Source organism: Palaemon carinicauda, chromosome 30 (assembly GCF_036898095.1).
Source record: "Palaemon carinicauda isolate YSFRI2023 chromosome 30, ASM3689809v2, whole genome shotgun sequence".
NCBI lineage: Eukaryota > Metazoa > Arthropoda > Malacostraca > Decapoda > Palaemonidae > Palaemon > Palaemon carinicauda.
In genome coordinates, this window is record NC_090754.1 from 65,898,376 (window position 1) to 65,926,368 (window position 27,993).

Sequence of the window (27,993 nt, forward strand, 5' to 3'; positions counted from 1 at the left end):
ACCGCTCTGATCAAGGGCCCAAACCAGGTCAGCCGACTGACAGCAGCGCTGTCAGAGACACCCTCTGGAGGGAAGGGGATCGTAAGATCCCTAGAAGTGGAAACTACAACAGGGTCTGCCTGAAAGTAAGAAGCTGTGGAAGAAAAGTTCCTGGACCTGTCCGGAGATTTTCCCCCTCCGTTGAGCGCGCTGTCCTGCACTTACGGGGGGGGAGACGTGACCATTGCCTAGCTCGGAGGGCGTTTGCTCGCGCGCATGCGTGCGTGGGCGATGGCGAGCAGGCGAGCGATGGTGCGCAGGCGAGCGATGGCGCGCAGGCGAGCGATAGCGCGTAGGCGAGCGGTGGCGCGTAGGCGAGGGGGCGCATTGGCGCGTGGGCGAAAGATGGCGCGTAGGAGATTTTGCGCGTTGACGCGTGGGCGATCGATGGCGCGCAGGAGAAGGAGCTCGTGGGCGCGCAGGCGACGGGGCGCGTAGGCGACGGGGCGCGTAGGTGACGGGACGCGTTGGCGCGCGTTCCGGAGACCTCGGATGGAGTGCAGCCACACGATTTTGAAGGGCCCGTAATGGCGAAGCCGTAGGGCGCGTGCGTGCAGGGGGAATATCCCTAGCGCGCGAGCGCGCAGGAGGGTGCTCATCAGGAACAGAAGTTCTGGCAGTGGACGCGAGGGCGCACAACGGAGACTGTGGGCGATGGCGCGTAGGCGAGGGATGGCGATCAGGCGAGGTCTGATGGAGCGCTGGCGAGCAGGAGAGGAAGCCCTGATCCGAAGAGCGAGGGCGAGCAGGCAAACGTTGGCGAGCAGGAGAGCGCTGGCAAGCAGGAGAACGCTGGCGAGCAGGAGAACGCTGGCGAGCAGGGGAGCGCTGGCGCACAGGAGAGCGCTGACTTGCAGGAGACCAAGGGCGTCCATGGCGTGCATCAGGCCGAGGGCGCGCAGAGGTCCGTTGCCGAGCAGGAGATCGTGGGCGCGTAGTCTCTGGAACTGCAGGACGAACAGGAGGTCGTGGGCGTGCAGGATCTCGTGGGCGTGCAGGAGACCGCTGGCAAGATGACACAGCAACCGGAGGGCGCTTGCGCGCAGTAGTGCACTGGCGAGCAGGCGAACGTTGGCGCACAGGGGAAACCTGGCGCTTAAGGGACTTACACACAATGTGTGAAAGCCCCTTTTGCCCCGAAGGAACCGGTGCCCGTTTGAAAACAGGATGGGTGGGCGCCCACAGCGCGTCAGCAGCCAGGAACGGTGAAGGCAGGTCAGCAGGTCTGGCAGGCGTAGGAGATCGGGAACGATCTGCGGAGATGTCCAGGTCCAAGGAAGTAGCAGGAACGGTAGCTGAAGGACGAGGTTCCTCTGCGGGGGACTGCGAGGATGAAGATCCGAAGAGGCGCCTCCTAACACCCTTGTGAGGAGAAGGAAGACCTTGGCGACGAAGAGGAAGGCGAGCCTTACATCGGATACGTCCTCTGGGAGCAGCAGGCAAACCATCGGCAGTCTTCCGAAGAGGTGTCTCTGTCAGTGAACTCCCCCGGAGGGCAGAATCACCCGCAGGAGAGACTGTTGGACTTTGTTCCTCCCTCGAGGGATGTTCGGAGGCGGGAGCTAAGCCTTCAGCTACAACAGGAGCAGGGGTTTGAACACTCTCATTGGAAGCGTCTGCCACAACAGCCTCGACAATAGACAGAGGGTCAACCTCTGCTACCGCCGGTGACTGTTTGACAGCTGCTCTCAACCTGATCATGTCAAACAGGGCTTCCTTGGAGGGCGAACCCTGAAGCCCCAAGGAAGCCCTAAGCGGCAAAAGATCATTATTATTCACATCAGGAGAAATAATTAAATCCTCCCCCGGGGGAGGAGGAGGAGCTGCCTCGCTATGGGAGGCAACTCCCTCTCCCAAACCCCGAGATCGGTCAACAACAGTACGGCCTACGCTACCACTCGACGGCCTCTTGCGAGAAGCCGACCGAGTGGGAGCTTCGGAGGAGGTTTGGGCTACGGAAAAAGTGTCCTTAGGATTTTCCTTCTTCAAAGAAACCTTTGAAGGAGAAATACCCCGTTTGGACTTCTTCTTCCGGTCCGAGAAAACCTCCCCCACTGGGAGGTAGGCCACTCCCTACATTCCATACATACGTTATCACTTTCAAACCCCTGACCCCTACATTAAGGGCATAAGGTGTGGATCCGTTTTGATAGAAGACATGAAGGTTCCACAAGGGCGGTCAGGTAACCCAGGGCACTTCCGCATTGTAGAGGCCAACTTCACAACACTCTAGAAAAGAGAAAGCAAAAGCAATGATTAATAGCTGTTGTGTAGGCGAGGGTGACAGCGGACATGTCCGTTAAGCACCCGAGCCGTAAGCAAAGTGAGATGACAACACAGATGTGTGAGGGGGGAGGGTAGCTAACTACCCTCCCTAACCCCCGCTAACTAGCAGTGGGGTAGTAATTCTTTGTTAAATTTTTATGGCTCGTCCTTTTAGCTACGCCGAAAGTAATTGCCCACTTTAAATTGAATGGTTTGTATTCCAGTTACAGAACAAAGAAATTTTAAGGATATTCGCGCCAGGAGTTAGAATTCTGGAGACCTAAAGGTCAATTCTCTGGGAATATCACTGTAGCCAAATATCCCTTAGAAAGCTATCTATAGGAACCTTCCATCAGGACAACATGGCCTGAGCCCAAAAATTATATTGTTTATACATAAGAATACAATATAGGTAATTTCATAAAATATACAGTTGATACAAATACTGCACACATCAGCATAGTCAAACATTCAGAAATATTAAGCTAGGTAATGTGCTTACCAATCCTTCTTTGCCAGCACTAATGATTGATGTGTATGCTTCCAAGTACACCCTGGAGCATTTCTTGATAATCTCCAGCCCACGAACGGTGACATCGGTTGGATCCCCCAAGCCAAGGCCAATCAGGTAGAAAACCATCGCCGTGAATTATGTGGAAAACCTACAACACACCAAATAAGGATGATTGGTAAAGCTGTGCAATAGTGCCTTTACTTTTTAAACTACCTTTACTCATTATGAAGCAGATTGCCACAGAAAATCACAGCAGGTTCTCAATTTTATTCTATTATCTGATATTCCAAGATATTAGTCATAAGAGGGTCTTTAACAGTGTCAATTAGACTACTATTAAAAATGACAAATTCGTAGATAATTTGTATTTTTCCTAACTATACAAACCTTAGCTATTTACATGGGGTAATTACTTCGGCGTAGCTGAATGACGAGCCATTAGAATTTTAACGAGGGTTTACTACCCCATCGCTAGTTAGCGGGGGGTAGGGAAGGGTAGCTTGCTACCCTCACCCCTCACACACACTAGTGAGTGCTTCACTTTGCTTAAGAGGTAGGACTTATCCCGGGGGACAGGGCTGGCGGGCAAATACGTGTAAATAGCTAAGGTTTGTATAGTTAGGAAAAATGACAAATTCGGAGATAATATGACAAATTCGAAGATAATTTGTATTTTTCCTAACCAAACAAACCTTAGCTATTTACATTGGGTTTACCTTTTAGCGTAGCTGAAATGACGAGCCAATAGTTTTTAACGAGGGTTAATTACCCCCACGCTAGTTAGCGGGGGGGTAGGGGAAGGGTAGCTTGCTACCCCTCCGCCCCACACACCGGTGATTTGCTTCACTTCACTTAGAGGTAGGACTTGACTTGGGGACCAAGAATGGCGGGCAAATATGTGTAAATAGCTAAGGTTTGTATGGTTAGGAAAAATACAAATTATCTTCAAATTTGTCATTTGTTCCGAAACCATAATACAAACCACGCTATTTACATTGGGTGACTTACCCCTTAGGAAGGGTGGAAAGTCCATAGCCTTACTGACTTCGGCTTTGCCCGGGGGCTCAATCCCTCAGTGAGCAGCACTTGAGAGAAGGAGCCCCTGCACCTCACAAGTTCCTTGCTTCGCTAGGAACGAGTGGCCTACATAAGTTGTGTGTGGAGGAAGGTGTGACTCGTCCTATGAAGTTGACCTTGAGACCTTTAGATAGGAATCTAGGATAGGACGTTCCCAAAACCACCTCGTCAAGGTATGGGGGACGCAACAGTATTAAGCTTAATACTAGGAGCACAAGGAAGCATGGGTTACCTGCAGAGGTCAAGGTCAGCTATGCGAGGACCAGGATGCTGCTTCCCCAAGAGAGGGGAGAATGAAGAAAGAAGTAAGGGTCAGACATACTCTTTCATTCACGCAGACTAAAACCGGGTAACAACGCCCTCAACCCACTGCTACTTGTCCATAAAGGAACCTGAGGTTAGACCAGCTGTTGTGCAGCCACCACAGGGCCGATAGAAAACGTATCGAGGCTCCTGTGGGTCACGTCTTGCAGGTAGTGGGCTGTGAAGGTCGTCTGACGCTTCCAGACCCCAGCTTGAAGCACCTGCGTCACAGAGAAGTTTCTCTTGAAGGCCAGGGACGTACCAACACCCCTGACATCGTGTGCCCTAGGGCGACGTGACGGAGGAGGGTCTGGATTCAAGGCGTGGTGGATAACCCTTCGAATCCAAGCTGAGATGGTGTTCCTGGTGACCTTCCTCTTCGTCCTGCCTGTGCTCACAAACAATGCTCGCACTTGAGGACGGACTGCAGCCGTTCTCTTCAAGTAGTGCCTCAGACACCTCACTGGACATAGTAGCAGTTGGTCTGGGTCGCTTGTTACAGAGCGGAGACTCGCGATCCTGAAAGTCGAACCGAGGATCCGGCACTCCAGGATTCTAAGTCTTGGCTACAAACTCAGGGACGAACCTGAACGTTACCTCCCCCAATCCCCTTGAATGGGCGATGTCATACGAGAGATCATGAAGTTCACTAACCCGCTTGGCCGAAGCCAAAGTGAGCAGGAAAGCCGTCTTCCAAGATAGGTGGCGATCGGAGGCCTGGTGTAGTGGTTCGAAGGGAGGTCTCTTAGGAGCCCTGAGGACCCGAACCACGTTCCAAGGAGGAGGTCTCACTTCCGACTGGGGGCAGGTAAGCTCATAGCTACGTATGAGTAGAGAGAGTTCTAGCGAGGAAGAAATATCCACGCCTTTCAGCCTGAAGGCCAAGCTTAAGGCTGAGCAACAGCCTTTCACTGCCGAGACTGAAAGGCGCATTTCCTCCCGCAGATAAACGAGGAAGTCCGCTATTGCTAGAATAGTGGCATCGAGTGGAGAGATACCCCTCCCACGACACCAACCACAAAAGACTCTCTACTTCGCCTGGTAGACTCCCTCAGAGGACCTTCGCAGGTGCCGAGACATTCTCTCCGCAACCTGTTGCGAAAAGCCTCTCTCAACGAGGAGACGCTGGATAGTCTCCAGGCGTGAAGCCGAAGCGAGGCCACGGCCTTGTGAGGGACGTCGGAGTGGGGTTGTCTGAGAAGCTCGTGTCGTGGAGGAAGTTCCCTCGGGAGCTCCGTCAGGAGCTGCAGAAGGTCCGGGAACCATTCCGCGTGATGCCATAGCGGAGCTACCAGAGTCATCGAACAGTTGACTGATAGTCTGGTCCTGTTGAGCACCCTTCTCATCAGACAGAACGGTGGGAAGGCGTACACGTCGATGTTGTCCCACCATTGCTGGAAAGCATCTTGCCAGAGTGCCTTGGGGTCTGGGACTGGGGAGCAGTATAGAGGCAGCTTGAAATTCAACGCTGTCGCGAACAGGTCCACGGTCGGGGAACCCCACAAAATCAGGACTTTGTTGGCTATCTGAGGATCCAAAGACCACTCGGTACTCACTATCTGCGAGGCCCTGCTCAGACTGTCTGCGAGCACATTCCTCTTGCCAGGAATGAAGCGAGCTGATAGTGTTATCGAGTGTACTTCGGTCCACCTCAGAATCTCTACTGCAAGATGGAATAGCTGCTGCGAAAAAGTGCCTCCCTGCTTGTTGATATAAGCCACTACCGTGGTGTTGTCGCTCATCACCACCACGGAGTGACCCGCCAGAGTCCGTTGGAACTGCTGAAGAGCCAGAAAGACAGCCTTCAATTCTAGCAGGTTGATGTGCAGGCACTTTTCTGATTCTGACCAAAGGCCTGAGGCCCTCTGGTTCAGAACGTGCGGCCCCCAACCTTCTTTTGACGCGTCCGAAAACAGAGTCAATTCCGGGGGGAGGACGAGAAGACTCACTCCCTTCCGCAGGTTCTCGTCGACCAGCCACCACCGTAAGTCCGTCTGTTCCAAAGATCCTATCGGGATCAGAATGTCCGGGGAATCGGATCCTTGATTCCACCGGGATTTGAGCCGCCACTGCAGGGATCTCATCCTGAGGCGGCTGTTTGGAACCAGACGAGCCAGGGAGGACAGGTGACCTAAGAGACGCAACCACGACTGGGCGGGGAGCTCTTCTCGCCTGAGGAAGGGTTCCGCCCCCCTCCTCAGCCTTGCTATCCGGTCGTCTGATGGAAAGGCTTTGTGGAGATTGGTGTCTATCAGCATGCCTAGATAAACCAGTCGTTGGGACGGCTGCAGAGAGGACTTCTCGAGGTTTACCACGATCCCCTGATCCTGGCAAAGACCTAGAAGCCTGTCTCGGTGCCGAAGAAGGGTCGACTCCGAGTCTGCTAGGATCAGCCAGTCGTCCAGATAGCAAAGGAGACGAATGCCGTTCCTGTGCTCCCAAGATGAAATCAGGGTGAACACTCTGGTGAATACCTGAGGAGCTGTGGAGAGACCGAAACACAGCACCTTGAGCTGGTAGATCTTGTCGTCTAGGCAGAATCTCAAGTACTTCCTGGAAGACGGATGGATTGGGATCTGGAAGTACGTGTCCTTTAGATCTAATGTGCACATGAAGTCTAGAGGTCTCACCGCAAGTCTGACCGTGTCCGCTGTCTCCATGCTGAACCGAGTTTGCTTGACAAACCGGTTCAGAGCTGAGAGATCGATGACAGGTCTCCAGCCTCCTTTACAAGAAAGAGTCGACTGAAGAAGCCTGGGGAGCCGTCGACGACCTCCTGAAGAGCACCATTCTTGAGCATGGTCTCGACTTCCGCCCGAAGGGCCAGCCCCTTTGCCGATCCCGTGGCATAGGAGCTCAACGACACTGGATTCGCTGTCGCGATCACTGAAACCGTTCAAGCATTGGCCCCGTGTTGTTGCCACCTGTGCACGCAACATTGAAGGCATCCCCCAACAGGTGGACACGCAGGGGGACTGCCACTCCTAGGGTTTGCGGCCGCGGCCGCTCCCACTAGGAGATCTTACCGCCCCTCTTGACCTTGGCTGGAAAGGGCTGGGGCTTAGACACCACTTTCTTAGCTGCCGGTGCCTGCTTCGGTGTCTTACGAGGCTGCTGCTGCTGTTGCTGCGGAGCTGGAGGCTTATAGGGCCGAGCTCTAAGGGCCCTATGGAGGAGGGAGTCCGTGCTAGATTTCCTCCACCTCTCAGCCGTTCGCTCCATATCCTGTGGCTCAAACAGATTCTCCCCAAGGAGGGAAGCATGTCTGAGCCTACACACATCCACGGCGGGGACCTTCGGGTTGAACCTCTCGGTCACCGCATCGCGCCGCTTCAACACCGAGTTGGCCCACAGGGTGTGACCTGGTGCGCCAGGAACTCGATGGAGCGGGTGCCCGAGAGTAAGAAGGTCTCCAGGGCCTTCCTATTGGTCTCCTTAGACAAGTCCTCGGAGCGCAATAGGATGCCCAGAGTTCCTAGCCATATATCCAGCCACGAAGTGGCCTGCATGGCGCACTTCGCGACCTTCTCATGGCTCAGGATCTCCGAAGCTGAGAACGACACCTGCCGGGCAGAGAGCTTCTCGAGGGGAACTCCCTTAGCCAGCTCTTCTACGGAGTGATGGAGAGGAAGAGCGAGACTAGACTCACCCAAGATCTCAAAATACCTCCTCTGCTGGAGACGAGGAGGTGGGATGAGTTTGTTCCCGGCAGAGGAACGACTGGAGGAGGCAAGAATCGCGAGCTGCGCGTTGGCCCTGGCTCTGGCACTCTTCAATCCCCGAGACCAGGGCAGAGCCGCACTGGTCTTAGGGGCCTTCTGAACATCGAACACTTCGTCCAGGACCGTGTCCTTGCCTTCTCGGGGGGCGATCACGGGGCCCATGAACCCGTTGAGTTGCCTCATCAGGCTCAGGACCTGCCAGAAGGCATGTTCAGATTCCTGCTGGTCTCCTCCTCGCGGGCTGGCAGCTAAGTCTCCCGTCCCTGGAATCTCTCCCTGGGGGGAAGCGTGGACGTTCCCCCGGGGAGCAGTGGGTTCCTGGCGAATCCTTGAAGACGATTTCAGGATGGTCTTGGAGTCCTTGGGTTCCCTCCTGGGAGGGATACAGGATCCCAACAAAGAGGTTCGGAGAGCCCCTTCTACAAGAGACGATTCTCCTCCATGAAGAGAAGGCTCCCCCCTTGGTGCCGAGGGGGAGACTATCGCCTCACTGGACTCACCCGAGGATGGAAAAGCCTCGTCCACGGGAGGAGAAAACGCCTGCGAAGGGGAAGGGGCCTTCCCGACAGACCTCTTAGGAACACACTTCTCCCTGGGGGAAGTCACCACGAAGTCCACTCCTCTCTTTCTCTTCAGCGTAGGTGAGACAGCCGTTGGTTTGTTCCCCTGATCGGCGAGTGCTGGCTTCATAACCCTCACTAACGCCCGCATCAGAGGACCAAACCAAGTCTGTCGCTCCACGGACACAGAGTCCGAAATCCTCGCTGGAGGGAAAGGGATCGGGCGATCCTTCAGAGTGGACACCATTAGACCTGCCTGAAAAGGAAAGGGGGAAGAAAGACGCACTGACCTCTCTGAAGTGTCTTCCCTGTCCTGCACAACAGTCCTGCGCTTTGGTGGAGGCGATCCTGAGCGCGGTCTGGTGACACGCGTTCCTGCTGCTGTCACTGGCTGCGAAATTCGGCGCAAATGGTGATCGCGCAGGCGCGCAGACGAGCGGTCGCGCAGACGAGTGGTCGCGCGGGCGCGCAGGCGAGCGGGCGCGAGGACGTACAGGCGAACGAGCGCGTGGGTGAGCCGGCGAACGAATGCGTTGGCGCGTCGACGAGGGAACACGTTGTCGCGCGGGCGAGCGAGAACGCTCCGAAGATTGCTGGCGACGTTGGTCAGGAGACCTGTAGCGCGTGGGAGAGTGATTGCGAGCAGGCGATCGGTGGTGCGCTGGCGAACGCTGGCGCGCAGGCGAGCGATGGGGCATTGGCGCATGGTGACGCATTGGCGAGCAATAGCGCGTAGGTCGCGCAGGCGAACGCCCGCGCGAGGGTGAGCTAACAGAGGGCGAGCTAACAGAGGGTGACCCATGTCCTTCCAGATCCTCTGGGCGACGGCGCGTTGGAGAACTCAAGCGCGCAGGCGACAGGTCACGCGGGCGGTCCGGAGATCGCCGATGTTCAGGTGATCGCTGACGAGCAGGCGATTGTTGAATCGTCTGTGATCGCTGGCGAGCAAGAGGGCGACGCGTGGAATCCTATGAAGGAACAGTTGGCACGGCGCGTTCACGAACAGGAACAGGAAGCGCGTAGGCGAACATGTGTTTTAGAAACACGCGCTGGCGAACGCGAGCGATGTTGTGCAGGAACAAGCTGAGGATCGCGAGGGCGCTCAGGAGACTGATGGCGCGCAGGGCGCACAACAGGAACTGCAGGATAATCAGAGACCACAGGGGAGTGCTGGCGAGCAGAAGGGCGATGGTCCTCAGAAGAGCGCTGACGAACAGGAGAGCACTGACGGTCAGAAGAGCGCTGACAAGCAGGAGAGCGCCTGTGCGCTAACACTGCAGAACGGCGAGCAGGAGAACACTGGCGCGCTGGGAGCTCTTCAGGAACAACAGGTTGAAGGATGTCCTCAGGAGAGCGCTGGCGAGAAGAGGGGCAATCATCATGAGAGCGCTGGCAAACAGGAGATCACTGACGAACAGGAGAGCGCTGACGAGCAGGAGAGTGCCTGTGCGCTAACACTGCACGTGTAAGGGAAGAATCCCATTGCCCCGAAGGGACCGTTGCCCGTCGGGTGACGAGGTCAAGTTGCTGAACATCTGCCCCAGAAGTTGAAGGTCTGGAAGGCGTAGGAGACCGATCCCCAGAGAGGTCTAATGAAGCTGGAGCTGCAGGCTATATACGGCGAGAAGAGTCCCCTTCGGAGGAAGAGGGAGAAGATCCAAAAAGGCGCCTCTCAGCACCCTTATAAGGAGACGGGAGGCCCTTGCGACACAGCGGACGGTGAGCCTTACGGCGAAGGCGGCCACGAGGAAGATCATCAGGACCATCAGTCCTCCGAAGGGGAGTCTCAGTCAAGGCACTCCCCTTAGCGGGAAGCTGGACAGCAGAAGAGCCCGTAGGACTCCCTTCCCCCTTCGAAGGATGTACGGAAGGCGGAGGAGAGCCGTCAGCACCAACATCCCCAACTGCACCTGCAGAGGATTGCCCCACCCCGTCGGAGGCCTCTGCCACCACGACGTCGACGATAGACAGAGGATCTACCTCTGCTATCACCGGCGACTGCTTAACGGCAGCCCCCAACTGGAGAAGGTCAGTCAGGGCAACTTTGGAGGGCAAGCCCTTAAGCCCCAGGGAAGCCCAAATCTGTAAAAGATCATTGTTAGACAAAGATTCATCAATAACCTCCCCCGGGGGAGGAGGAGGAACCGCCCCGCTATGGGAGGCGACACCTTCTCCCCCAACCCAAGGTCGGGAAACAGAACTAGGGCCTGCGTTCCCACTCGGCCGACTCTCCTTAGGAGCCGAACAAGGGGGAGCTTCGGAGGAGGTTTGGGCGGCGGAAGAAGAGTCCCGAGAACCTTCCTCCTTCAAGGCAAATCCGGAAGGAGAACGGTCTCTCTTGGACTTCTTCTTACGCCGGCTGCCAATCCTCTCCCACTGGGAGGCAGACCACTCCCTGCACTCACTGCACTTATTTTCCTGATCACACCGTCGGCCTCGACACTGCGGGCAAAGGGTGTGAGGATCAGTTTCCACGGCCGACATAAAAGTACCACAAGGGCGGCCGGCAATTCCAGGGCATGTACGCATAGTAATCATAAAGGTGGTCAACTTCTAACACACACACACAAACTGAAAGAGAAAGCAGAAAAAGATTAAAGGCTGTCAACGAGGACGATGGACAGACACGTCTGTTCATCGCCGGAGCCAAAAGTGAAGTGAAGCAAATCACCGGTGTGTGACGGGGGAGGGGTAGCAAGCTATCCCTTCCCCTACCCCTGCTAACTAGCGCGGGGGTAATTAACCCTCGTTAAAAACTATTGGCTTGTCATTTCAGCTACGCTAAAAGGTAAACCCAATGTAAATAGCGTGGTTTGTATTTCGGTTACGGAACAAATACAAATTATCTACGAATTTGTCATTTGTTCCGTAACTGAAATACAAACCACGCTATTTACATGGGTTGACTCAACCCTTGGGAAGGGCAGTAAGTCCCTGCCATACTGGCTTTGGCTTTGCCCGGGGACTCAATATTTGAGTGTGTAATTACTCGAAAAATAAGGAGTCCCTGCGCCTCGCTACCATCGTTGTGAAACTGCTGCGGCCTACATACGCTGTGTGTGAAGGTGAAGAGCATGACTCGTCCTAGGAAGTTGACCTGGAGTTCTTCCGATGGAATTCTAGGTTAGGACTCTCCCAATACCACCTCGTCAGGGTATGGGGACATGACAGTATTACTCTTAATACTAGGAACACAACGAAGCATGGTTTACCTGCAGTGGTTTGAGGTCAGCTATGCAAAGAACCCAGGATGCTGCTTTCTCCGAGAAAGGAGAGGATGAAGAAAAGAATAAGGGCCAGACAAATCTTTTCACTCACGCAGACTAAGACCGGGTAACAATGCCCTCAACCTCTGCTACCTGTCCAATAAGGAGCCTGAGGTTAGACCAGCTATTGTGTATCCATCACAGGACTGATAGAGAACGTATCGAGGCTCCTGTGTGTCACGTCTTGCAGGTAGGGGGCTGTGAAGGTCATCTGACGCTTCCACCCCTGCTTGTAGAACCTGCGTCACTGAGAAGATGATCTTGAAGGACAGGGACGTTGCTGCGCCCCTTACATCATGCGCTCTAAGGTGACATGACGGAGGAGGGTTAGGATTCAGGGGCAGATGGATCACCCTATGAATCCATGCCGAGATGGTATTCTTGGTGACCCTCCTCTTGTTCTCCTAGTGCTCACAAATAAAGCTTACACTTGGGGACGAATGCAGCCGTTCTTTGAGACATAACCTCAGACTCCTTACTGGACACAGTAGGAGAAGGTCTGGGTCATCTGTTACAGAACGAAGACTCGAAATCCAGAAAGAGTTGAATCGAGGATCCGGCACTCTCGGATTCTGTGTCTTAGCCACAAACTCAGAGACGATTACGAACATTACCTACCCTCATCCCCTTGCATGGGCGATGGCATACGAGAGACCATGAAGTTCACTGACTCGCTTGGCCGAGGCCAAAGCTAGTAGGAACACCGCCTTTCGAGTTAGGTGTCGATTGGAAGCCTGGCGACATGGTTCGTAAGGAGGCCTCCTAAGATCGTATCTTCGTAAGAGTAGGGAAAGTTTCAGCGAGGAAGGAATGTCCGCTCCTTGAGCCTGAAGGCTAGCCTTAAGGCCGAGCGGTAGCCTTTCATTGCCAAGACTGAAAAGGCGCAATCTTTCCGCAAATAAACGAAGAACTTCGCTCTTGCTGAAACAGTGGTATCGAGTGAAGAAATACTCCTTCACGGTTCCAACTACCAAAAGACTCGCCACTTTGCCTGGTAGGCCCTTGCGGAAGACCTGCACAGGTGTCCAGACATCCTGTTCGCGATTTGTTGCGACAATCCTCTCTTAGTGAGGGGATGCTGGATAGTCTTCCAGGCGGTAAGTCGAAGCGAAGCTGCGGCTTTGAGGTTGTTTGCTTGTGTCGCAGAGGGTTCTCCCGGAAGTTCCGTTAGGAGTTGCGGGAGGTGCGGAAACCATTCCGCGAGATGCCATAGCGTAGCTATAAAGGGTCATCGAGCGATTGACCGATATTCTGGTCTGTTGAGCACCCTCCTCATCAGACAGAACAGGGAAAAAGCGCACACGTTGGTGCTGTCCCATCGTTGTTGGAAGGTATCTTGTCAGAGTGCTTTGGGATCTGGGCCTGGGGGCAATACAGCGGGAGCTTGAAGTTCGACGCTGTAGCGAACCGATCCACAGTCGGATAACCCCACAAAGTCAGGACTTTGTTGGCCGCAGGATGATCCAAGGACCACTCGCTACTCATTATCTGAGATGTTCTACTCTGGCTGTCGATGAGCACATTCCCTTTGTCTGGAATGAAGCGAGTCGATAGAGGGATCGAGTGGGCTTCGGTCTATCTCAGTATTTCTACTGAGAGATGTGATAGCCGCTTTGAAAAGGTACCTCCTTGCATGTTGATGTAAGCCACTACTGTGGTGTTGTCGCTCATCAACCCCCAGAGTGATCCGCTAGATCTTGTTGGCACTGTTGAAGGGCCAGGAAGAGCGGCCTTCATCACTAGCAGATTTTTATGGAGGCACTTTTCCGATTCTGACCACAGGCCTGAGGCCCTGTGGTACAGAACGTGGTCTACCCCTCCCGTGTCCAAAAACAGCCTCCAATTCAGGGAAAGGAACGAGGAGATCTATTCTTTCCCGTAGGATGCCCGGAGACCCCAGCTAGATGTCAAGCCACGAAGTTGCCTGCATGGTACACTTCTCTACACTCTCCTGGCCTAGGATCTCAGTAGGAGAATAGGACACATGTTGGTTGGAGAGTCTCTTTAGAGGGACTCCCCCAGTGAGTTCTTCCACGGAGTGGTGAACCATAAGACCCAAACAAGTCTCCTCTAGGATCTGTAAGTTTACTTGTGAACGAAGGTTCTGGAGTGGGAGGTGAGACCTTCCGGACTCACCAGTGGTAGCTTATACACCCCCCCCTGGAACCCCCCCAAGCGGCGGCGCGAGCCCTAAACCAAGCCCCCTTGGGCGGAGTTACCAGAGACGAGCGGGTTGACTCGGCAATGGAAGTCACATTTTTGAAGTTGTAATAGAACAAAAAATAACACAGAAGTGGTTGAGCTTACCTTGGTAGTGCAAGTTATGAAGGAATTACTGTGAAGGTGCAAATTGTTGGACATAAAGGTCTTTTTACTAGTAAATTCAATCTTCTTGTGCTCTCTTGGTTGATATGAATATTGAAAGATTCCAGTTAGTTTGTTTTTTGTGGAATAATAGTGATTGTATGTGTGTGTTCTTGTATATAGCCTACTCTGTTGAATTATGAAGTTGTTAGAATATTCCCTCCTAAGTACTGTACATGGTCTCCTCGGCTCACGGGGGAAGGGTTGGAGGGTGACCCAGACTTTGAGTCCGGAAGGTCTCACCTCCCACTCCAGAACCTTCGTTCACAAGTAAACTTACAGTTCTGGAGAGGGAGGTCTCAACCTTCCGGACTCACCAGTGGTAGCTAGGCAGATGCTTCAGGGGGCTTGAAGATGAAGTCCAGCGACCACAGCATCGAAAGCTCCCTGTAGGCCGAGGAGAGCATAGTAAGAGCTGAAGACAGAGTCGCTTCTCCAATTCATTCTGGACATGATTTCTTGTATCGATACTCCATTGTATAGCAGTCTTGATGAAGCTTGCCCCCTTATAGAGTGAAAATTCGTTGACTGTTTAGTTGCATTTGGGTCGGCTCTGAAAATGCACTCCCTAAAAAGTTGTCTCATTTTTTGTAGAGACATTATCTTGAAGTGTTCATCTAGCCATATGTGGTCTTTCCTGTCTATGTTTCTTTCCATACAGACTTTGTTGGTGTATTCCAAATAGAAGTTCAATTGTCTGACTGGACATATTTTTGGTCTGTTAGGAAGCTTCCTAAAGCTGATCTCTATTGGCGTGTAGTTGTTCTTTTGGTTTTTGGCCATGAAGGAAGGGTGGTTCCGTAAGACAATGTGTTCTGGGGTGAAGGTGCTCCTGGAAATGCTGAGATTGTTAAATTGATTAGCTCTTAAAGGGCAAGCTAAGGCTACTAGGAACAAGGTTTTCTGTGTCAGTAGTAAGGTAGAGTTATCTTTCGTGGTGTTGAGAAATGAAATTACTTTGTCTAGATCCCAGCCAGGGAACTGGTGAGAATTTCTAGGTTTCCTTCTATTAACTCCCGATATCATTGCTTTGACATATTTGTCCTCTGCAAGACAGTAACCTGGGAAATAGCCTGACAAGATAGGACCTAAAGCTGCTCTGTAGCTCTTCAGGGTGTTGTAAGACAGACCCTTGTCTATAAGGTGATTGAAAAATAAAATAATTGCTAACAGGGGAAATTTGTTGTCTCTTCCATACTCCTTGTGAATGAAACTTTTAAAAATGTTGTATAGGTTTTCATACTTGTGCAAGGAGCTGTCCCTCAAGCTGACAGCAATTTTGGAGCAAACCTCAGGAGGAAAGACGTTAGGGAGCTGATCCTTTAAATTTTGAAGGCGATCAAAGTTGATTGGAGCTTTGCTGAGGGTGAGATACAATCCTTGAGAACTATCTGGTAGTCTTCGATCTTCACAATGTATCGTTTGTGCTGCTTCGCGACTGACTTCACTAATGGAATCCATGGTTCCGTCCCCTGCGATATGGTGCAGAAAAGCATATTATTATTGCATTTTTTATTGATTTTAAAAGCTACTTTGTGTAGTAAGAATCCTGGTGGAAAGGCATAGAGGGGTGTTGATCCCTTCCAGCTAATCGTAAGTGCATTATTGCTGATGGCTTTTTGATTTGGAAGAGATGAACAGAACTTTTTGCACTTAGTATTGAAACCATTTGAGAACAGATCTATTTCTGGGGTGAAATTGAAGTCAGAGCAGATTAAGGAGAATAGACTGTCACTGAGGGAAGTTTCTGTGTGAATGGAACCCAGGTCCCTGGAAAGTGAGTCTGCGATGGTGTTACTTACTCCCCTGATCCATCTGGAATTTATCTGTATGTTGTGATCCTTCATGGTACTAAGTATTTTCCTGACTAGTTCATGGGCTAACTTGTTTCTGATACTACCCTGTTTCTTTATCCAACAATTAGTAACCTTTGAATCAACATGTATTAAGACTACCTTGTTGTATAACCTTGTGATGAAGTGTTCCAAAGAATAGAAGCAAGCTAATAACTCTCTTACATTGATGTGAAGGGAGGATTCTTCATTTGTCCAAGTTCCATTTATTGAGAGCATATTACCCGCTATTACTAATGCACCTCCCCAACCCTGGTTGGAAGCGTCAGTGAAAAGTTCTGCATCTATCTGTGGTTTTGGAATGTTAATCTCTCTGTACATTTGTCTCTGTTCCCATGGCTTTAGGTATTTTTTGAAGGTGTGGGGAATGATTTTGTACCCTGAATTAAAATAACTGTGGTACCTGTGGAGATATTTAAGATGGAATCTTCCCAAGCTTGTATAGGATGCACTAAAATTTAAAGCTCCGATTAACATTTGATAGGAATGCAGGTCGGATTTAACAGAGTTGGAGAAAGCTTTGGCCAATTCGACACACTTCTCTATGTTTTTCCCACTGGGATTCATAGTTTTCTTAATCATATTGTAATGCACTCCTAAAAATTCGATTCTTTGAGTCGGTTCAATTGTAGATTTTTTAAGTGAGATATTCCATCCTAAGTCTGACAAGATCTTAATGACTAGTTGAATGTGATTTTTACATTTTACATAATCTTTTGCTAATATGAGAATGTCATCAAGATAGTTGAATATTAAGATGTTATATGAGGTTCTAATATACTTGATCACTGTGTACATTATTTTTGAAAATATATAAGGTGCTGTCTTTAGTCCAAAGGGTATCACAGTCCATTTGAACTTCCTTTTACCTAGTTTGAAGGTTAGAAATTTCTGGCTACTTGCATGTAATGGAATGTGCCAATAAGCATCTTTTAAATCTAGTTTGCAGGCCCAAGAGTTTAGATGTAGATAGGGAAATATAGTATTGGCCTTGAGCATGGTAAAAGAAGGTTTTTTAATCATGGTGTTGAGCACTTTCATGTCAAAGATTAGTCGTACTGTTCCATCTGGTTTGAATTTATAAAATATGTGGTTGGAGTAGTAAAAGGAAGTTCTGGGGATCTGCTCTATGACACCTAGTTTTAGCAGTCTGTCACATTCACTTTCCAATATTTTACGCTTGTTAATTGAATAAAATCTATCTTTACCTGTTCTTTTTAATGACCTCTGGGCTTTAAGTTTATTATTAAACGGAATTCTCACCCCTTCATTGATAATTTTACAAGCAAAAGAGGCATTAGGAAGCTTTCTCCAACTATCAATATTCATCAATAATGACTTACCTATCCTATTCTCTGGGGGGCTCTGGGAGGAGTTATTCATTGGTTTTGAGGCCAAAGGCGAGGTCTCTTTACTTCTATCTTGATTTATAGCATTTGGCCCAATGTCATGATGGTCTGGTGCGGAGCAAAGCTCGTTATTATCTGGTGCTGAGCAAAGCTCATTAACCACTGGTGCTGAGCAAAGCTCGTAATTAACTGGTGCTGAGCAAAGCTCATTAACTGGTGCTGAGCAAAGCTCATTATTAACTGGTGCAGTGTAAACATCATTATCAACTGGTGCATAGAATACTGGTGCTGAAAAAATTTCTCTTTGAACTGGTGCGGAGCATGGCTCAATTTCTAGGGTCTTTCTTTTCTCTGGCTCCTGAACTATTAGCTTGTCCATTTTGTGACCTCCCCCCCCTGTACCCACCTCGCCTATTACCTCTTCTAAGTGGCTGAGACTTGAATCTAAAGTTAGGGTTACCTTTGAGGAAACTGAACCTTCTTCCCTGAAATCTGCCCCCGAAGTTGAATTTCCTACCCCTGAAGTTTGCTGCCCCTCCTCTGAGGAGGGGACCTTTGTGAAAGCAGGCAGCAATGGCTGATTTTTGGTCTTCAGTTAAATTCCAAACTTCTTTAATGTCTGCTTTGATTATAAGATCTCTTACTTCTTCCTTGAGGTATCTAGGAAGTGCTCTGCTTCTGAAATTTCTTATCAAATTTTGTATGAGGTCTATGCTCCTCCTTAGGGGACCAATAATAATTTTGGACAAAAAATCAATGTCATTTACTTTGGAGGGGTATACAATGTGTGCCAGTGCTGCATGCCCTTGAAAGGCAGAAATACTCATTTTAATATTTTCAATGTCATAAAAAAATTTTCTCTTATAACTGTCATCAAATACCTTACCTTCAGGCCAGAAATTCAACTTTGGAGTATTAATTAATTTAAAAAAGTCTGAGAACTCCTTATTTTGACTACTAACAAAAAATTTATCCCGGTTATCACTATGGCCTTCACTGAAAGTTAATGCTACTAGTGAATTATTCAATTGGATTTTCCCTTCTCTATGAAAAGATGGTTCAGCTTTGAAATTGGTGGAAATATATGAAGGAATGGGTTTATTGAAGGTAAGAAGGTTGAAATCTTCGTAATCACTTTCGTCTCCATTATTATAAAAGGAAAAGAGGTCTAAATTTGCACTTTCAGGTAATTCAGGTGATCGTCTTGAGCGCTTAGTAGGAGGGGGAGCCTCATTCTTCTTAGCAGGTGAACCACTTCTGCCGAGATGAATGTTTAATATCAGTGATTTATTTACCATAGATTAATTGAAATTTTTGTTCAACAGGTATAGTAAATATGGACAGCAGCGGACCTAGAAGGCTGAAGTCAGGCAATGGGGTTCACGACTCAAATAGCCCTCTTAGGTTAATTCAGTGCCATATTTAAGTGAATGATAAGTTTAAAACTGTTATTATTAATAAACTAGACCTGCCTCATATGTAACCCTTATCAGATAGCCCCCCAGGGCCTAGGCTAGTGTCGATTGGTTTAAAGCGAGAAATGTAAGCTCGAACTTACCTGTGGTCTAGCCTACTGCCTATTAAGCGCGTGCTTTTAATGTGTCAGGCAAGCAATTTGTTTTGTGTGCTTAATTATAATTTTGTAATATATAAAAATTGGAGTATTTAGTTTGTTTATACCGATTAATCGTGTAGTAATCATGCACATGCTTTGCTTAAGCTACTTACGCTATGTTCGGAAGTGCCTGCTCTAAGCATTCAAATCATAACAAGCTTACGTATGGGGGCCGCCATTTGCATTTGTGACGTCATTAGTCTAAATCAGCTGCTTTCCATATGACGTTTTCGTTGTAAACAGAATTTAAAACCTTACCTTTTCTGGATGATTTGCATAAGAGTTTGATTCTGTTGTAGTAACATATTTACGATATCAGAATTAGAAGGCATATCACTATCTGCAGTCGATTGTGTGCGTTTTTCGTTACTGATTACGTTCTCCTCTCCGCTGGAGTCTTCGCTAAGCCGATGCACCTCCGCGGAGGTAAGAATTTGCCTAGACATAATTAAGCCGTGGGCTGAGATATTACTCTGGTTGCTGAGTGCAGGATAATGAAAATCAGCAAATGTTGGGAGCAGCGGGAGGGAAAAAGAGGAGAACGTTCTGTGCCGAAGTCAACTTCGGAAATGTGACTTCCATTGCCGAGTCAACCCGCTCGTCTCTGGTAACTCCGCCCAAGGGGGCTTGGTTTAGGGCTCGCGCCGCCGCTTGGGGGGGTTCCAGGGGGGGGTGTATAAGCTACCACTGGTGAGTCCGGAAGGTTGAGACCTCCCTCTCCAGAACTCAAAATACCTCAACTGATGGACTCGAGGAGGAGGGAGGAGCTTGTTATCGGCGCTGGATCTGTTGGAGGAGGCGAGCTCAGAGAGCTGGCCTTCAACCTTGTCTCTGGCACTCTTCATCTCCTGTGACCAAGGCAAAGCTGCACTGGACCTGGAGGGTTTCTGGGTGCCATAGACTTGGTCCAAGACCATGTCCTTACCCTCACTAGGAGGGGTCTCTGGGTCTGGGAACCAGATGAGGTTCCTCCTGGCGGTCAGAACTTGCCAGAACGCATGTTCTGACTCTTGGTGTTCTCCTCCTGAAGGGCTAGCAGCATATTCTCTCGTCCCCAGTGGCTCTTCCTGGGGGAGTTTGTGTTCATTCTCCGAAGGTCTAGCTGGCTCCTGTCTGATCCTTGCCGAAGACTTAGGAACAGTCTTCGAGTCCTTCGGTTCCCTCCTGGGAGGGATACAGGACTCCGGTAACGATGGGTGCAGGCTCTTCTCTACCCCTGTGAGAAGACTTCTCAGGAAGAGGGGGAGTTTCCCCCAATGGTGCGATGGGGGAATGGACCGGCTCGTCCGACTCCCCAGAGGATACGTAATCCTCATCCGCAGTGGAGGGAGAGAAAGTCTGGGGAAAAGAAGGAGCCTTGTGCAAGGATCTGCGAGGAGATAGTTTAGCCCTTGGAGAAGACACCACGGAGGGGACTCCCCTCTCCCTCTTCAGAGGGGAGGGAGCTGCCCCTGATATGTGACACAGTTCAGGATTGCTGGCTGACAGTCGAGCTGTCAGACACTCTCTCTGGAGGGAAGGGGATTGTTCGATCCCTAGGAGGAGTTGACAAACGAGGGTTCGCCTGAAACGAAGCTGGAACAAAAGGGTCCTTAGACCTGTCCGGAAACCTCCCCTCCTCCGGCGAGGGCGCTGTTCTGCGCTTGCGGGGAGGGAAACGAGACAATGGCCTGTCCGCCTGAAGCCCCGTAAAATTTTGTGCGTGATCGCGCTTGAGATCGGGGCGCAGATCGAGCTGGTGGTAGCGCGATGAGCCCTGGAAAGGGATCGTGCGCAGCAAGAATTTGTGCTCACGAGGGCGTGGGCGCGCAAGGACGCGGGCGTGTGAGATTGATGGCGTGAGCGCGCGTAGGCGATGGCGCGGGCGCGTGACCGCAGGTACACGTAGGAGATGGCGCCAGAGCTGGAGCATGAGGAGGGGTTGAAGGTTGGATGGGAGCAATCAATTGATCGCGTGTGCGCGGGAGCGCAGCAGCCTGATGCAAGACTGTTGGGCGCGAGTGCGCAGTAGCGCGTGGGTGCGTGTCTGGGAAGACTGGGAGAGGGTGCGATTGCACAGCCTCGTGCTAGCGCGAGGGTGCGTTAGCGCGCAGGTGAGCGCTGCGCAGTCTGCACAGGCATCTTACCCTGAGGAGCTCGTGGGCGCGCAGGGCGTGCATCAGGGTGCGGGCGCACAGGTATGCAATGCTGCGATGGGCACGCAAATTAAAGAAATGCTCGCGTGCGGGCGAATGCGCGAGGGGAACCATTGGTGCCCGTGCGTGGAACGATCGTCGGCGCTAGCGTGTGTGCGCGTGCGTATATGCACGCGCTTGTGCGCTAGGTTGAAGGATCAGCTGACAGGACGATCAGGAACTGGGATGTGTCCCTAAAGAGAGGGCATCCCCTGAAGAGGACCAAGGTAGGTCTGCTTCAGCACAGCCGACGATCAACGCTGGAAGTACTGCTTGATACTCCAAGGAGTGGTCACTATGAGAGACCTCTCCCGCGAATGGGAGAGGTGCCCTTCGTAGAAGAGACTTGGAGACCCCACATGCTGAACCACTGGTGAACGCCTGCGATCTCTCAGGAAAAACTCCAATGATGTGCGCCGCAACAGGATTCGGGTGCACAGGTGTGCGCTGTTGAGATGGGAGAGCAACAGGAACCTTGCGCGCAACTGGAAGCGTGCGAACAGGATTGCGCAATTTGGATGGAGAGTCCAGAGGTACCTGTGAGCGCCCGTGCGCTAATTTAGGCACCTGCTGAACTGCGCGCTGAATTGTAGAAGCACGCTGCGGCGTTGGTGAGCGTGTGTGCGCTGTATCAGGAGCTGCGCGCGTTAGGAGAGACAAAATTAGTTTCTTCCTTCAAAAAGATTGCGTCAATAGGCGTAAGGAGCGCATGCGTGTGCGCAGGTAAACGCTGGCGCGCTACATCAGGAACTGCTGGTGGGCGCTGGCGTGCAGTGAGGGGGCGCAGGGGAACCCTGACGCGAAACAGGAACAGGTGCGTGCACGTGCGCATGTGAGCACTGAGGCGCCAAGACTGGAACAGCAGCAGCATGAGGGGGCGTAGGTTAAACCTGGAGCTGAAGGGAAAGAGGCGCAGTTTGCGCTCAAGTCCCTTAAGTGCAAAGACAGGTTAGACGTGGGGGCCCACAGCGCGTCAGCAGCCAGGAACGGAGACGGCAGGTCAGCAGGACTGAGGGAACGAGAGACCAAGAGCCTAACGTAGCCTAAGTTGCGAGACCCTGAAGGGTCAGTGCAACGAGAAACCGCAGTTTCCCTGTCACTAAACACCGAAGTGTAGGAGTGACTAAAGTTACGAGAACCCAAGGGTTCTGCGTAACTAATGTTACGAGACCCCGAAGGGTCAGCGTAACGAGAAACCGAAGTTTCCCTGACACTATACACCGAAGCGTTAGTGACTGAACAGCAAGCTGTTCTAATCCGGAACAATTCTCCTAAGAGGAGTCTCTATGGGTGTCCTCTCTCGCGAACGAGAGAGGCGACACTTCGTAGAAGAGACCTATAAGGAGCAAACCTCCGAAGAGGAGCCCTAAGAGTGGCCTCCCTTGCGAACGAGAGAGGTCACAAAACTGATATTGTAGCTGCCCCGCCCCTTGAGCATAGCTACAGAAGTGACTGCTGAGCCCCAAGAGCATAGTCACATCAAGTTCCATGGCCGGCCTTGCAACCGCTCAACCCCTTGAGCATGGTTACAAGAGCGGTCGCTCAGCACCAAGAGCATAACCGCATAAGGGCCAGGAAAACCCATCCAGGAATATTAAGGTATGAGAAGTTCCCCCTCTGCAGGGGGAAGATCTCACACCTGGGAAGGGAACCTCCCTCGGAAGGGAAGTTACCTAACCCCAGGAGGAGGACCTCCTTATCGTTTTAAGATGAACTGAAGAGCTGACAGTTGTCACGGGAGAACTTCTAAGAGAAGGGATAACGCCCATGACGATGTCCTAGAGAGACGGCAGCGACAGCAGACTCCCCAGGCATAAACATGACAGCTCTGCTTCGTTGGCACACTTCAGACAAACGAAGAAAACTGCATAGTTAACTGGGGAAATAAAGTTAAATAATTATTTAACAGAAATTCCCCCGGGAGGAACTCCAAAGAGTAACCCCGAGGGAAAGCAAAATATAAGAATTAAAAATTAAGTATGCGCCCTCCTCCCCCATTGACATTACGGGAGAAGGGGGAGGGCGGAGAACTTTAACAAAAAGCAGAATTATAACAATTATAATCATGTAACTGATTTGAATGTTCAAAAATAGTAAGAACCACTGACCCCCGAAGGGAAGTGTTCCCCAGAAACTGAAAAGTCAAAAATACAATTAGATTTCATTGAAAAATAATTGAGACAAATAAAACGGAATAGCAACTCAGCCCGTGACGGGAAAGAAGCTACCGTAGTAGTACGTAGTAGTAGTAGTAAGGGGTGAACAACCTAGAGTAGGGAGAGAGAGACCGTAGTCAAACTAGACTCCCACATGCCCTTCGCTGAGGATCCAAGTTCTCCGAAGGAAAGGAGGAACAGCGAAGAAAACAGAAGAAAGTCCAGCGAGGACGAGTCCCCACAGCGACCGAATTATTGGAAGCCGAAGGAACAACCGAGGACCAAGGGAGAGACCGCACCCAATGAAGTGAAACCGTGGACCGTGGTGGCCTAGAACTACGCCGGAGTTTCACTCTCCGTTGTCGTACACTACACACACGGCACAAACATTGAAAAGGAAACTTCCTATATTCTGTACACAAATACAGTATATACATAAACACAATGAATGTTTATATATATATATTAAGTATAAGAAAAAGTAAGTAAAGACAAAAGCATTAATGGCTGTCAAAGCGAGGGTGGGAGCAGACACATCCGCTCACCGCCCGAGCCAAAGTAAAGTGAAGCACTCACTAGTATGTGTGTGTGTGTGTGTGGGGGGGGGGGGGGGTTTAGCAAGCTACCCCTCCCTACCCCCGCTATCTAGCGGTGGGATAGTAAACCCTCGTTAAAATTCTAATGGCTCGTCATTCAGCTACGCCAAAGTAATTACCCCATGTAAATAGCGTGGTTTGTATTTCAGTTACGGAACAAACCTAATTAAATTATACTACTCCAATTTTTAGACATACTGTACTAGCTTCAAATCACAGACCTACATGTCATCTCACACTGTTGCTAGGAAACTATCCATATTTCAGGGTACTATTTGCATTGGATCTTACATGAAACATGACAAATATGGTATTGTCTTCTGCATTAACTTATCATTTAATCCTTTGATCTGTATTTCCAATTTACTCAAAATTTCTAAATTTTCGCTTCTAACTTACAACTCTTGCTACTTCACCAGTATATTTTTTCTATGGATAAAAATTCACTTCACACAAACAAATCCTTAATGGTTTTAAAGGCCGCTCGTGAGTGGCAGAGGCAATGGCCAGTGACATTGCCCTAGTAAGCAGGACAATGCACTAGTGACTGACCATATATATACAAACTGCAAGATCAGCTACCAATCAGGGAGGGCCAGGCAATGGCTGCTGATGACTCGGCAGGTAGACCTATAGGCTCCCCTAAAACCCCCATCATCAGGTTGCAAACACTAAAGAAACAAACGAGTTTGAGCGAGACTCGAACCCCAGTCTGGCGATCACCAGGCAGGGATGTTTAAAATAGGCCACCTCAATCTATCATTATCATTATAAGCTAAGTTATAACCCTAGCTGGAAAAGCAAGATGCTACATTATAAGCACAAAGGCTCCAACAGAGAAAAATTACAAATTTGTAGATAATTTACATTTTTCCTAAAGATATAAACCTTAGCTATTTATTTAGGGTTATTACTTTCTGCTAAGCTGAAATGACGAGCCATTAAAATTTATTGAGGGTTAACTACCCATACCGCTAGTTAGTGGGGGGGTTAAGGGGGGAGGGGTTGGGGGGGGGGGGTAGCTTGCTACCACTCCCACTTACACACCGGTGATTTAGTTCACTTTGCTTGGAGGTAGGACTTCAAGAGAGATAGGGCTGGCGGCCAAGTTAGTGTAAATAGCTAAGGTTTGTATCGTTAGGAAAAATACAAATTATCTACGTTGTCATTTGTTCCATAACTGGAATACAAACCTACGCTATTTATTTAGGGGTGACTCACCCATTAGGAAGGGTGGACATCCCTGCCAATCTGGCTTTTGGCTTTACCCGGGGGCTCCATATCTGATATGTTAGTACTCAAAATAAGGAGTCCCTGCGCCTCACTAAAACCTTGCTACGCGGCCTACGCAAGCTGTGTGTTGAAATATTTAGAAGTGTGACTGTCTAGGTAAAGTTATTCTGAGTCTTTTTATAGGAAAAACTGTTGTAACCAAGACTTTCCCAATACCACCTCACCATGGTATGGGGATGCAACAGTATTAGCTTAATACTAGGTACACAAGGGAGCATGGTTCACCTGCTGCGTTTAGAGGTCAGCTTATGCAGAAAACCCAGGATGCTGCTTCCCCCAAGACAGGGGAGGATGAAGGAAAGAATAAGAGCTAGTCAAATCTTTTCATTCACGTAGACTAAAACCGGGTAACAGTGCCCTCAACCTTCTGCTACTTGTCCAATAAGGAGCTTGAGGTGTTAAACCAGCTGTTGTGCAGCCACCACAGCATCAATAGAGAGAAAGAAGAAAGGTTGTGAAAGTCACCTGGAGCATTCACAACCTTACTTGTAAAACCTGCATCACAGAGTAATCTGCATAGAAGGGCCAGGGGCATAGCTATACCCCTGACATTGTGAGTCGACATGTTGGATGAGGATCTGGATTCAGGGCGTAATTGATGTCTGTGAATCCAGCAGAGATGATGTATAGGTGATCCTCCTTTTGTCTCTCCCAGTGCTGATGACACGAGAAGGGACCCGGGTGGGCTGTTGCCGTTCTCTTAAGATAGAGCCTCATATCTTCCCTGGGGTACAGTAACAGATGATCTGGATCGTCAGTTACCGAGTGGAGACTTGTGTAGGATCCGTTACCTCTGGAGACTGTCTGGCGACATACTCGGGGACGATACTGAACGTTGCCTTTGACCCTTCTCATTAATGGGTGATGTCGAAAGAGAGACCATGAAGTTCCTTGACTTGTATGGCCGCTGTCAAAGTGTGTAGAAATACTGTCTTCTAAACCAGGTGAAAATTTGTTGCCTGGTAAGTGGAACATAAGGAGGTCTCCTTAAAGACCGGAAAACTTGAACCATGTTCCGAGTGGAAGGTCTCAATTCCGACTGGGAAAAGGCAAGTTGTAAGTCCGTATGAGATAGGAAAGATCTAGCGATGAGGGGATGTCCCTTCCTTTCAGGTTGAAGGCAAGGCTCAAGTTTGAGTGATTGTTTTTACCTGTTGAAACTGAAAAAGGGGGTCTTTTCCTCTTGTATATACATGAGGATTCCGCTACTGCTGGAATAGAGGTATCGAGTGGAGAGATACGTTTTCCCATGACACCAACCACAGAAGACGTTATACTGCCTGGTAGACTGATGCTGAGGAATTCCTAAGATATGTAGACAACCCTTTCACAACTTATTGCGAAAAGCCTCTGTGAGAGAGGAGGTACTGGGCAGTCTCCATTCGTACAATCATAGCAAAGCTATAGCTTGTGGTAGATGTCGAAGTGTGGTTGTCTGTGATGTGGAGAGGGTTCTCTTGGAGGCTCTATTAGGAGCTGCAGAAGGTTTGGAAACCATTCTGTGTAATGCCATAGTGGAGCTATGAGAGCACTTGAGAGGCTGTCTGATGTTCTAGCCTTCTTGAGTACCTTCTGCAGACAAAACAGGGATGAGACGTAAACGTCATTGTTGTACCCACCGTTGTTGGCATTCTTCTTGCCAGAGAGCCTTGGGGTCTAGGACTAGGGAGCAGTGGAAGCCTGAAGTTCAGGGGCGTTGTGTACAGATCCCTAGTTGGAGAACCCCATAAAGTCTGGACTTTGTCGGCTACAAGGTGATCCAAAGACCATTTGGTACAGCTTATCGGAGATGCTGTGCAAAGATTGTTGGCAAACACATTCCTTTGGTCTGGAATGAAGCGGGCTGATAGTGGTACCGAACGGACTTTGGCCCATCTTAGTATTTATACTGCTAGATGGGAAGAGGCTGCGAGCAAATTCCTTCTGGCTTGTCGATGTGAGCCTCTATGTGGTGTGTGGTGTTGTCGCTCATCACATCAATGAGTGGCCCGTTAGGAACTGATGAGGCTGTTGAAGGACTGGAAAGTTGGCCTTCATCTCTTAAGAGATTTAAGTGAAGGTACTTTCAGAATCTGTCCAGAGGGTTGAGGTTGTGTGGTCAAGCACTATGGTCCCTCCTCCTTTCTGTTGATGTGTCTAAGCACAGCATCAAGTCCGAGGGATGGGGAGGGATGAGAAGGTTATACCACTCCGTAGATTTTCGACGGACACCCATCCCTTGAGGTTCGTCCAAACTTCTGGTCCCATGGGGGTCAGAATGTTTGGGGGATCGAAGGCCTGATTCCAATCGGACTCAAGTCACTGTGGGCTGGGAATTCTCGTTTTGAGAAAGGGTCTTGTGGCTTTTCGTTTTCTGAGAGGGAAGTAGGGAAGACTTCCACAGGTTTACCTTGATCCCCGATCTTGATAAAAAGACTTCAGAAGTTCCGGTGCTAATGCAAAGTTGCCATCGAGTCTGCTAAGGTCAGTCAGTCATCCAGAAACCGATCCTGTAAGACCAGGATGAATGTAGTGGAAAGACGGAAGCACAGTGCCCTGAACAGGTGTTTCTTGTTTGTTTAGACTGAATCTTCAATCCTTCCTAGAAGATGGATGGTTTGGGCCTGGAAGTATCGACCCAAAGGGACAGCTCCTTGCAGATCCTTTCGCATGGGAGATTGTTGACGCTGGGGTCTTGACTCATGGCGTAAAGGATGGAATGGGATACCGTGTGTAAGGATTCTTCCCTGGGAGAGAACTCCTTCGACTGATAGAAGTAAGGCAACGCTTAACCCTACCATGCGCCCTGATGGGATTGATGCTATTCCTTAGCAATAAACCCAGGGAAGAAGTTAAGGATTACCTTTC

The 27,993-nt window shown here is 50.1% G+C and overlaps 1 protein-coding gene across 3 annotated transcripts in view; it reads right to left on the reverse strand.

Moving 5' to 3' along the window:
* Positions 1 to 27,993, reverse strand: part of Dph5 (diphthine methyl ester synthase) — a 135,128-nt gene that overhangs the window by 93,146 nt on the left and 13,989 nt on the right. For all 3 annotated transcript variants that reach the window (XM_068353967.1, XM_068353966.1, XM_068353968.1), the window contains exon 2: positions 2,807 to 2,966. In XM_068353967.1, coding sequence (XP_068210068.1) covers positions 2,807 to 2,944 — 138 coding nt within the window. In that variant the 5' untranslated portion in view covers positions 2,945 to 2,966. The remainder of the gene's footprint in view (positions 1 to 2,806; positions 2,967 to 27,993) is intronic.